The following is a 12863-nucleotide window of genomic DNA, read 5'->3' on the forward strand; positions in this document are numbered from 1 at the left end:
CTCTTTGGTAAATGGGGTAAATTGGTCATCAAAAAGAAAGGAGTACCAAGGCAAATGGAATACAATGTCCTCTTTTGAACAGCTTTTCAATTAGCCCTAATTGGAAGAGGGAGTGGTTACACAATTGATTGGACACACCTGGTAAGCAATACTATACACATTAAAACGTCAAATACTGTAGCTACTCCTTGCTGTCCCCAGTCCACCTGACCGTGCTGCTGCTCCAGTTTCAACTGTTCTGCCTTATTATTATTCGACCATGCTGGTCATTTATGAACATTTGAACATCTTGGCCATGTTCTGTTATAATCTCCACCCAGCACAGCCAGAAGAGGACTGGCCACCCCACATAGCCTGGTTCCTCTCTAGGTTTCTTCCTAGGTTTTGGCCTTTCTAGGGAGTTTTTCCTAGCCACCGTGCTTCTACACCTGCATTGCTTGCTGTTTGGGGTTTTAGGCTGAGTTTCTGTACAGCACTTTGAGATATCAGCTGATGTACGAAGGGCTATATAAATAAACTTGATTTGATTTGATTTGATTTGAATGTATTGTTTAGTGTTGTGTAGTGGCTTTGCTGGCATGCATCCCACATGTTTTATTTTTTGCCCCACCAAGATTTACATGCTGAAATCGCCACTGCCTATATATATTTCCTCCAACACTGCCACCACGCACCCCTTAAATAGGCCTATCTCCTTTTTGCGTCAGACTTGGGCCTCATGTCTAAAATGTCAAATCTACTTCTGAAAGTGCCATGCTTAGATTCATAATGACATCTCAGATGGAATTATTTGCAAACAGAGACAGTTGCGTTGCAAACAAGACACACTGGTTTGGCATTACGGTACGATTCATATATTTTAGAGTAGGTAGGTCTATTAACATAGACATTGGTAATTTTACCACTGTAATCAGATCAAAATTATTACATTGTAAATTAATTAATTATCCCGCTAACCACGTGTTAAATGTGTTGTGTAGTCTACATTGTGTACGACTCTGAATTGTGCAGCTATAGGCTATTTGATAATAGGCTAATTCTGTTTAGCCTGCCAGCTAGCTAGCTACAAGCTCAGGAACAAACTGGCTGGATGCGAAACCTAGTTGCCAACACCATTGCATAGGCTATTGTGGGGCGGCAGGTAACCTAGTGGTTAGATCGTTGGATAGGTTGCTGGATCAAAACCCCGAGCTGACAAGGTAAAAATCTGTCGTTCTACCCCTGAACAAGGCAATTTACCCACCGTTCCCCACCCTAGGCCGTCATTGTAAAATAAGAATTTGTTCTTAACTGACTTGACTAAATTCAATCATCCTTCAAATATCTCTGGGGCTTAGAACTGAACTTGAAGAGTTCATGGTTGTCTTGGAGAAGTGAAATGTTATTGTTGCTCACCAGTATGCTTTGAAGAGGAAAAAAAATACAATGTAACCAAATGTAGCTTGCAAAAGGCACAGATGTGAGATGTGTATTTCCCTACAGTGGGGAGAACAAGTATTTGATACACTGCCGATTTTGCAGGTTTTCCTACTTACAAAGCATGTAGAGGTCTGTCATTTTTATCATAGGTACACTTCAACTGTGAGAGACGGAATCTAAAACAAAAATGCAGAAAATCACATTGCATGATTTTTAAGTAATTAATTTGCATTTTATTGCATGACATAAGTATTTGATCACCTACCAACCAGTTAGAATTCCGGCTCTCACAGACCTGTTAGTTTTTCTTTAAGAAGCCCTCCTGTTCTCCACTCATTACCTGTATTAACTGCACCTGTTTGAACTTGTTGCCTGTATAAAAGACACCTGTCCACACACTCAATCAAACAGACTCCAACCTCTCCACAATGGCCAAGACCAGAGAGCTGTGTAAGGACATCAGGGATTAAATTGTACACCTGCACAAGGCTGGGATGGGCTACAGGACAATAGGCAAGCAGCTTGGTGAGAAGGTAACAACTGTTGGTGCAATTATTAGAAAATGGAAGAAGTTCAAGATGATGGTCAATCACCCTCGTTCTGGGGCTCCATGCAAGATCTCACCTCGTGGGGCATCAATGATCATGAGGAAGGTGAGGGATCAACCCAGAACTACATGGCAGGACCTAGTCAATGACCTGAAGAGAGCTGGGACCACAGTCTGAAAGAAAACCATTAGTAACACACTACGCCGTCATGGATTAAAATCCTGCAGCGCACGCAAGGTCCCCCTGCTCAAGACAGCGCATGTCCAGGCCCATCTGAAGTTTGTCAATGACCATCTGGATGATCCAGAGGAGGAATGGGAGAAGGTCATGTGGTCTGATCAGGCAAAAATAGAGCTTCTTGGTCTAAACTCCACTCGCCGTGTTTGGAGGAAGAAGAAGGATGAGTACAACCCCAAGAACACCATCCCAACCGTGAAGCATGGAGGTGGAAACATCATTCTTTGGGGATGCTTTTCTGCAAAGGGGACAGGACGACTGCACCGCATTGAGGGGAGGATGGATGGGGCCACGTATTGTGAGATCTTGGCCAACAACCTCCTTCCCTCAGTAAGAGCATTGAAGATGGGTCTTGGCTGGGTCTTCCAGCATGACATTGTTGAAGAAATTCTAAATTCCTCTGTTTTAATTCCCAATCAAAATTAAACACTCTGTCAATGCATTAAGGGTTTGTAAGACCCTATATTTTATAAGAATGGACAGAGCCCCGGTCTTAAAAGTCAAGTAACAGCCTTTAATTCAAGAGCGTACTCCCTTCATACACATTTTACCACAGGTTATAAACTGAAAATGACGTCAGCGTTTTCTAAATGTTCTATCTCTTCTTGACACTGGTAGAGAGGCCCTATAGTTCTCAAGCCTTCCCTCCTCGCCTAAAGCCAAGGTCATTCAGTGTAGATAAGCATTCTAGACAGTCTGGAGATAGTCCATTCATTTGTACCAAGGCATTGTTCTAAACTCCTGACCACATTATATACAATTGGGAATGGGAGCAAGAGAGAAAATTCATACATGTACAGTACATAATAGCATTTGGACTAGTCAGTCCTGATTGAAATGTATACATAATTAGTCATCATTGATAAAAATTCCTTTAACAGACATCGACCCGAAACACACAGACAGGGCAACTAAGGAGTGGCTCCGTAAGAAGCATCTCAAGGTACTGGTCTCCAGACCTAAACCCAATAGAAAACCTTTGGAGGGAGCTGAAAGTCCGTATTGCCCAGCGACAGCCCCGAAACCTGAAGGATCTGGAGAAGGTCTGTATGGAGGAGTGGGCCAAAATCCCTGCTGCAGTGTGTGCAAACCTGGTCAAGAACTACAGGAAACGTATGATCTCTGTAATTGCAAACATAGGTTTCTGTACCAAATATTAAGTTCTGCTTTTCTGATGTATCAAGTACTTTTGTCATGCAATAAAATGCAAATTAATTACTTAAAAATCATACAATGTGATTTTCTGGATTTTTGTTTTAGATTCCGTCTCTCACAGTTGAAGTGTACCTATGATAAAAATTACAGACCTCTACATGCTTTGTAAGTAGGAAAACCTGCAGAATCGTCAGCGTATCAAATACTTGTTCTCCCCACTGTATATAGCACTGGTCCTCTTACATTTTTATTCCAGGTTGCATATCACAGTATTTAAGCGCATAAAAAAACAGTCAGTATTTGGTGTGACCACCATTTGCCTCATGCAGTACAACACATCTCCTTTGCCTGATTGTGTCCTGTGAAATGTTGTCCCACTCCTCTTCAATAGCTCTGCGATGTTGCTGGATATTGGCGGGAACTGGAACAAGCTGTCGTACACATAAATCCAGAGCATCTCAAACATGCTCAATGGGTGACATGTCTGGTGAGTATGCAGGCCATGGAAGAACTGGTATGTTTTCTGCTTCCAGGAATTGTGTACAGATTCTTGTGACATGGGGCCGTGCATTATCATGGTGAAACATGAGGTGATGGCGGCGGATGAACGGCACTACAATGGGCCTCAGGATCTTGTCACGGTATCTCTGTGCATTCAAATGGCTTACTACATGATTCCATATGTGCTATTTCATCGATTTGGTGTCTTCACTAATATTCTACAATTTCGAAAATAGTAAATAAAAAGAAAAACCTTTAAATGAGTAGGTGTGTCCAAACTTTTGACTGGTACTGTAATATTAATAGCACTGTAATAAATGTACCGTGTAACAGTCAATAATCAAGTCCACTTGAATGATACACTACTTTTTAAGTACACTGTTTCTTAACCGTTCCAATCACACGAATAATACTGCATATCCCTTAGTATTTCTACATCACAGTTTGTATTTATATGGATGAAGGAAACGTTTAAGTTCTAGTTTTCATAAAGGACTCTTTGCTCTACCACAGCTCCCAAACGGGTACCCGTAGTTTTCGCCGACACCATTACAAAATAGGGGTCTTACTTTACAATGTTGTTCTGATAAGTCTTTGAATCGACGCCGTCTGTAATTGTGACTTTTGTTGGTTATTAATATTTTAATTGTGCACGGTACAAATTTAATTTGTCGAATATGAGTATACTGAATACTCATGACTACTACATCCTTAACGACTCCATTACAGTACACCTACAGCTGATACAATGGTATATTCCATAAGGTATGGAAATGGCAGTGCTGTAAGTGAGAGATCAAGCTTGTGACAGCGGAGAAACTTGACTTTTTAATAACACGTATATATATTTATTAGAGGTATGTATATACAGACAATCTCCATTTGACGTTGTAAACGTGTTTACCTAGCTACCTCAAATCGGTCGCTACTAGCTAGAATTAAGTGCCTAGCTCTAGCTAACTGGATCTCAAAGCTAGCTACTACTATTACCTAGCTATGTTGTTGTTTCTTCCTCATCCTAGCATGGTTAGTTAGTAAATGTGTAACATTGTTCGAGAAAAATATGACTGTTCGTGACTTCAGTGAGTAAGGTAAATATGTATGCAGCATGCTGCAATATTCTCCAAAACTGACAAGCTATCTAACTTTAGCTTGCTTGTTTGAATGACGAATGAAATTGATAGCTGCTAACTAGCTACAGTAGCTAGACAGCTAGCCAGGCCTTCTTGTATAAATCTTGCAGGATATCTAACGTTGGCATTCGACTCACCCTGTTACCTGTGACAGTTCAACTTAACGTTAATGCAACGAATGACTGCATATTGTTAGCAAATCGCTAACTAGCTATATTTGATTTGGGTAGCATGACTAATATTTTGGCGATTGGATTGTTTACACTGTCAACTAACTTAAGCTACGTTAGGTTGCTAGCAACCGCCCGTGAACAAGGGTGGAACATTCCATTTTATAACCTTCTAGCTAGCTATTAACAGGATTGTTTGTATGTTGAGGTGTAATTTTATTTAGGGGTAACGTTCAATCTCACATGATCGTGATAACTTGTGCTTTCACTATATTGAGTAGGAGATATTTATCATCCCCTGCACATTTTTACATTTTGAGATGTCTTTTAGTTAGGTTATGAACCCATCTTGAAACTGTCATTTGACAAATTAATTAGTCATAACCTTGTTATCACAACATCGTGTTTGAGATTGTAATTGCGAATTTATAATCAGAGTTAGAGTTATGCTACAGGCAGATCAGTAAATTATTATTTGTTTTAATAATGTGTCTTTTTAAATAATCTGTATGCCCAAGTATTGTTTAATTATTGAGACATTATGTAACAGTTTATCAAACCTGAAGAGGAAAGATCATTCCTAATTGTAGTTGGATTGATTACATTTGGCATAGTGTATTAACAGTTACTTGATTCAACATCCATACATGAATAATTTGCATTTATAATTCTAAACACTTTGCTCCAATATTCCAGTACTGTCCAATTACACCAATAACCATGCTGTTTTTACCTCTTTACATCAGCCTGAAGAAGAAGCCGTACGATGTCCTTGAAGCCGCGGGTGGTGGACTTTGATGAAACATGGAACAAGCTACTGACGACAATCAAGGCTGTGGTGATGCTTGATTATGTGGAGAGGGCCACATGGAACGACAGATTTTCGTATCCTACCTTGTTTCAGCTCTTTAGAAAAATAGTTTTTATGAGTTTCTGAACTTTCTGTGTTTTGTGGTTTAGTTTGCCATTGATTTAGTAGGCTAAAATGCCACGGATCTGTGCTTACATAGTCAAGCCATTAAAGGGTACTTCAGGATTTGGGCAATGAGGCCCTTTATCTACTTTATCTTCCCCAGAGTCAGATGAATACCATTTTTATGTCTTTAACTAGGTTTCCATCCAATTGCTGACAGATTTTAATGTGAATGTTCTAGAATCCCCATAAATTAAATATGTGCATTTTCCCACCAGTGGTATGTTTCCACCAAATGGACTTGTTGCGGACAAAAATCATTGCATGATGATGTAGTGCACACAAAAATGTACTTTTTCGGTTACGTTTTCATTTACCAAATAAAAATCTAAAGTTCAATGTGTTTCCATCGCATTTTAAACTCAGCCGATAGTTTTGTCATGCTACCTACTCTGGTCTTGGCACCTGCACTCTAACCAACAGCTCACAGATACAGTGCCGGTAGGCTGTTCGGGGCCTCTAGTCTACATTAGATTATTATGGATAAGAGCGAGAGTATTTGTCAAACTGCAGTCAATAATCAATCATCATGTCACCAGAATGAGACCCCCTTTCAACCATTTATTGGATAGAAGGAGCAAGATCACCGTGCACTTTCACTACCCTGTGAAGTTCACCATAATTTATTTAATTCGTAGCCTAATAAACTGCATGGTTTCCAGAGTTGTAGGAGGAGGACCACAAACCATATCATCGCAAGACTCCAAATTTGCTTTGATATGGCGGTTATTATATCAATATTTGTGCATAACGGTGTTTCCACTGCCATTTCCTGCATAATTAATTTCCCGTCACAAAAAGATCACACCATGTCGGATGAACAAATTACACCAAAACTTCCTTTTTTACCTTTATTTAACCAGGCAAGTCAGTTAAGAACAAATTCTTATTTTCAATGACGACCTAGGAACAGTGGGTTAACTGCCTGTTCAGGGGCAGAACGACAGATTTGTACCTTGTCAGCTCAGGGGTTTGAACTTGCAACCTTCCGGTTACTAGTCCAACGCTCTAACCACTAGGCTACTTAAATTGTGGTTGGAAACGTGGTTGGAAACGTGGTTGGTGTCCAGTATAAAGAATGTTAGAGGTAGTTTTGCAAGCCAATGCTAACTAGTATTAGCGCAATGGCCGTAGGTCTATGGGTATCTGCTAGCACATACCCATAGACTTCCAGCCATTGCACTAACATTAGTTAGCATCGGCTTGCAAAATGTCCTCCAAGTTCCTTCATACTGGACACAGAGACCTAAACATGGTATCCACAAGTTAATCTGACTCTGTGGAAGTACATATCCCAAAGTATCCCTTTAAGGTTTAACTTTAGGAAATTCTCAAGTTCACTTAATGATTTTCCAGTAGAAAATAAATTGTCTGCATGATTTTTTTCCTCAGTGTTACAGATGAATGTGTTGGACTCCTTTACTCTAAAATCAGTGACATCTATGCCTTGTGTGTTGCATACCCAGAGCCTTTGGGTGAAAGATTGTACACAGAGACCAAGGTATTCTTGGAGAACCATGTCAGACAGTTGTACAAGGTAAATACATTTCATCATTTGGGGAAAATATATTAGATCTGTTATCTACTGAATGTTAGTTCATAATGCCATTTTCACACAATTGACTAATTTCCCATTGCTCAGCTTCGGATAGCCTAATAGTTGTATTTGTTGTCTGCTTGTCATTGAAGTGCCAAGGTAATAAACTGATATTGGGTCTCTAATCTGTAATTTCAGAAAGTTCTGGAGTCTGAGGAGAAGGTTTTAGTGATGTACCACAGATACTGGGAGGAGTACAGCAAGGGAGCAGATTACATGGATTGCTTGTACAGGTAATGTTAGGGATGTGCATCTTTTTCTGTCTCTGTGATTCGATACGTATATGTTCTTCGATATGATACAGGAACGATACGTTTTAGTTTGAATTAATTCGGTTTGATTAGAGAGAGATTCGATGCGCCAACATTTTTTTTGCATAAACATGAATTTTCCATTCTAACTAAAAGTCTGCTGCTGATATAGCTCATGAGCTGGGCCTCTCCGAGCTGGATCTGTCTGAGCTGACTTGTGTGTGCGTCCGTGCGCGCACTTTGTCGGCACCTGAGCTTAGCCTTAAGAGAGAGGCATCTACCACACGACTATCAGATTGGGGCGGTGGGGGGCAAACTACCTTTGTTTATTGTATTGTCCCCCCACTTTGGTTCTGAAATCACTATCACCCACTAATTAAGTTGTCATTTTTGCAGATTGTATATGAGCTAGTAATGTTTCAATATTTATAATTTACAATCTAACTATAACATAACCAATGAATACATAGCACAATTTTGGATTTTACCCACATCTCAAAATCAAATGGTTTTAAGTTTTTCCTGAGTGTCTTTTCTTATCCTCTGGTTTTGGCCATGCAGTGCGCCTCACAAAAGTTATTGCTGTCCTCCATATGAAATGATCAACTTTACCCTATATATATAAAAAAAAGACCAAATACACTGATTGTTTAAAGCAAAACTACCAAAACTGCTGATGGTGAACCAGAACAAACAAATTAAAATCTATTGCAAGCCCCTTTGATCAAGTATAGCCAGAGGAGAGTTGTCTCCAATAGCTTACTTTTGTTCCAGTAAAACAACATTTTCAATAGCGCATATATGCAAATTACTTAGGTTGCCACTCAACTAATACAGTGTAATATCACGCAAGCCATTTTAGCATTTGAATGCTGAATGTGCCGCACAGATGTGCAAGATCAGGAACAAGCTGCCTAACTCGTGAAGCTGGGCACAGCGGGCAGTTTGATGAGACAAAATGACTTGTAGATCAATGACTGTCAACACAGTTACATGCAGTTCGACACTGGAGGATGCATCAGTAGTCAAAAGTTGAGGTGTTTTAGAGGGATGTAACGATTCACCGATATGCATCGGTCCCGGTTCAAATGTTTAATATATGAGGGGATCGGTCCGCGGGACCCCAAACCGATCCAAATGTACTGCTATTGGGTAGCTGGCGCTTATCCCTCAGCCAATTCTAATTTCTGATATAGTCTGAGATTGGCACCATGTGTAAAGAACACTGACGCTTTTAGATATTTACAGATATTTCATAAGTCACATTGGCAGATGTTTTGGGAAATTAACTCACACCACAGTGACAGCTTTGGATATCAGCATTTCTTACAAGAAGCTCCTTTCAACCATTTTTTAAGGGTCATTTAGCATGTTGTCGTCCCAGGATTTTGTATATATGAACTTGAGTTCATATCTCTTCTCATCACTGTCTGTCCTGCTAATGCCAAATAGACAGCACAGCTGTGAAAACAACTTGTCATGTAGAATGTAGATAGATCCCGGGTCAGATCAGTCTGATGACAGCCTTCAGAGCTAGCGTGTCTGTCTGCCTGACTGTATCTGTCTGCGTTCTCTCTCTGTGGTCTGATTGGCCCTGGGATCTTGGCCATTCACACACTAGTGAATCTGTATTGTGTTATTGGTTGCCCATAGCTAGCTAGTCTTACCAATACTTTGGGACAACTCTAGATTAATAACAGACTTGTTGTTATTTTAATATTATGTTGTGTAATGCTCTTTCTCTCCCTTCTCTCTAATATAGGTACCTCAACACACAGTTCATCAAGAAGAACAAACTGACAGAGGCAGACTTGCAGTATGGCTACGGAGGGGTTGACATGAACGAACCACTTATGGAGATAGGAGAGGTAAGTCTCCAATCATATCTCATTACTTACAATCTCAGTTATCCAGTACAAATGTCACAATATATCAGTTTCAAATCAAATTGTATTTGTCACATGCGCCGAATACAACAGGCGTGGTGGACCTTACAGTGAAATGCTTACTTGCAAGCCCTTAACCAACAATGCAATTTTAAGAAATATAAGTGTTAAAGTATTTACTCAAATAAACTCAAGTAAAAAATGTATAAATGAAAAAATTATATTATAAAGCCCAACATTAAAATGACAGTAGCGAGGCTATATACAGGGGGTACCGGTACAGAGTCAATGTGCGGGGGCACAGGTTAGTGGAGGTAATTGAGGTAATATGTGCATGTAGGTAGAGGTAAAGTGACTATGCATGGATAATAAACAGAGTAGCAGTAGTGGGACAATGCAATTTTATCAGCTGTTCAGGAGTCTTATGGCTTGGGGCTAGAAGCTGTTAAGAAGCCTTTTGGACCTAGACATGGCGCTCCGGTACTGCTTGCCGTGCACTAGCAGAGAGAACAGTGTACAGTGGTTGCTCAACTAAAAGTTTTGAGATTATGCTGTGGGATTTAGAGGTAATTTGTGGTTTAGTACGGTACCCTGCTTCACTGCTTCATTGCTCCAGACCAGCGCAAGGGGGAGTTAGAGCACTGATCATGCTTTTGGGTCCCAAGGCGCTACTGTGTCTCTAACTGACAATGAATGGGTGACATAAACCAAATAGAAACTGATAATTATGCACGACTTCAAAATTGAATTTCAATGAACTGAATGATGAGGATGAAGAAGGTGATTGAATTTATGACAATAGTGTAAGAATGGCTATTCCTCTGTACTGCATGTGCACACCTGGAAAAATGCACTTTTTTTTGTTACTACTCATCAGTATTACTTACTAAGATAAATTAAAATGTTCAATTATATTCCATGATATTCTTAAAATATATGTGTTGACTGAATATAAGCAAGTGATGTCTGCTAAATAATCATGTTGATGGTGCAGTCATATAGCCTCTAAATAAATAAGTACCAACATTCCTTCTGATCGTCTTTAATAAAGAAATGTTTTTGTTATCCTGAACTGGATTACCTGGATTACCACCATCTCTTGCGCATGTCAAGACATTATGGGCTATTAGCAGAACAATAGACTCTTGCCAGCACCTCTCTGTATTTTGACGCTTTGTGCAAATCAGTTGAGCCGCGTTAAAAACTTTGTGGATGGGGCCTCCCGATTGGCACAGCGGTCTAAGACACTGCATTGTTGCTACAGATGCTGGTTCAATACCCGTGCTGGCTGCGACCAGGAGACCCATGAGGCGACGCACAATTGGCCCAGTGTCGTCCTGGTTATGGGAGGAATTGGCCAGCCGGGATGTCCTTGAAAACGTAATCATCTGCAAAATATCGTTCTTTTTTTTTAAACAAACAATTTAGAATCCTCCAATCCTCTAAATGTAATTATTGGCGAAGAGCCATATAGATTGCAAAATAGTTTGTAAGAGATTTTGCGATGGCACATGGTTTATGAATTGACATGCAATTTTCCATTCCTCCTGAACAATAGTGTAAGAATTGCTATTCCTCTGTCCTGCACACACACACCCCCAAAAAATACACGTATCCCCCAAAATACACTTATTTTTTTGTTTCTACTTGATCAGAACAAGCTGTAACTGGACTTGAGCATATTACTTACTAAAAATGACATGAAAAGCGCACAACTCTAAAAGTAATTGGAAAGGTAGATACAACTTATTTGTGACATTGTGGTTCCAATAAAGAATGTAAACAAGATGCTGTGTTTTTATTTACAGTAGTGATGGACAGCTGGAGGCATTTTGAAAACAGGTTTTCAAACTCTTGTTTTTCACTGTAGTACTGTATCTGGTGTATATCCCATCATGCAAAACATGTTTCCTATTAGCAGGACAATAGACTCTTCACAGCCCGGCTACTGTAGGTGTGAAAATCCTCCAATTTGCAATGACGTCATCGATGCACTTATTGATGAAGCCTGTGGCTGATGTGGTGTACTCTTCAATGTCATCGGAAGAATCCCGAAACATTTTACAGTCTGTTTTAGCAAAACAGTCCTGTAGCGTAGCATCTGCGTCATCTGACTGCTTGAGTCACTTTTACTTCCTGCTTTAGTTTTTGCTTGTAAGCAGGAATCAGGAGGTTAGAGTTATGGCCAGATTTGCCAAATGGAGGGCGATCGAGAGCTTGAGTTTGTATTAATTTGTTTGCACATGTAACATGCTGGTAGAGATGTAAATTTAACTGCATTAAAGTCCCCGTCCACTAGGAGCGCCTCCCCTGGATGAGCATTTTCTTATTTGCTTATGGCCTTATACAGCTCGTTGAGTGCGGTCGTAGTGCCAGTATCAGTTTGTGGTGGTAAATAGACATCTACAAAAAATATAGATGAACTCTCTTGGTAAATAATGTTGTCTTCATCAGAATGCACACCCATGAATCCCTGGTCCACAATAAATGCTTGTTCTGTTCGATAATGTCCATAATTTATGTCAAAATAGCTCCTTTTGTTGGAGCGTTCAGTACACAATCTAAACTCACCAAGCGCGTTCACTAGTTTCAGACGAAAAGTTTAAAAAAGTTCTGTTAGGTAGCAACTTGTCAAACAATGTTTAGAATCAATCTTTAGGGTGTTTTTAACATATATCTTCAATAATGTTCCAACAGGACAATTCCTTTGTCTGTACAAATGAAGTGGAACGTAGCTACCTTTCACGTGAGCGCGCCAGACCACTCACTCAAAGAGCTCTTATGAGCCCCTCCTTTAGAGTAGAATCCTCAAAACAGTTTCTAAATACTGTTGACATCTAGTGGAAGCCGTAGGAAGATAAACATAACTAATATCCCACTGTATCTTCAATGGGGGCTGAGTTGGAAAAACTACAAACCTCAGATTTCCCACTTCCTGGTTGGATTTTTTCTGAGGTTTTTGCCTGCCATATGAGTTCTGTTTTACTCGCAGA

The 12863-nt window shown here is 39.9% G+C and overlaps 1 protein-coding gene across 8 annotated transcripts in view; it reads left to right on the forward strand.

Annotated features, from left to right (window-relative positions):
* The first annotated feature begins 4586 nt into the window (after positions 1-4586).
* LOC139367243 (cullin-2) overlaps positions 4587-12863 on the forward strand; it is a 40556-nt gene continuing 32279 nt past the window's right edge. For 4 of the 8 annotated variants that reach the window (XM_071105477.1, XM_071105482.1, XM_071105479.1 and 1 more), the window contains exons 1-5: positions 4587-4717; positions 5910-6048; positions 7571-7673; positions 7872-7966; positions 9747-9852. In XM_071105477.1, the coding sequence (XP_070961578.1) occupies positions 5930-6048; positions 7571-7673; positions 7872-7966; positions 9747-9852 (423 nt within the window). In that variant the 5' untranslated portion in view covers positions 4587-4717; positions 5910-5929. Of the gene's footprint in view, positions 4952-5909; positions 6049-7570; positions 7674-7871; positions 7967-9746; positions 9853-12863 lie in introns of all 8 variants that reach the window. The other 4 variants (XM_071105480.1, XM_071105485.1, XM_071105478.1 and 1 more) reach the window with 3 other exon arrangements.

This window comes from Oncorhynchus clarkii, chromosome 15 (assembly GCF_045791955.1).
Source record: "Oncorhynchus clarkii lewisi isolate Uvic-CL-2024 chromosome 15, UVic_Ocla_1.0, whole genome shotgun sequence".
Taxonomy (NCBI): Eukaryota; Metazoa; Chordata; class Actinopteri; order Salmoniformes; family Salmonidae; genus Oncorhynchus; species Oncorhynchus clarkii.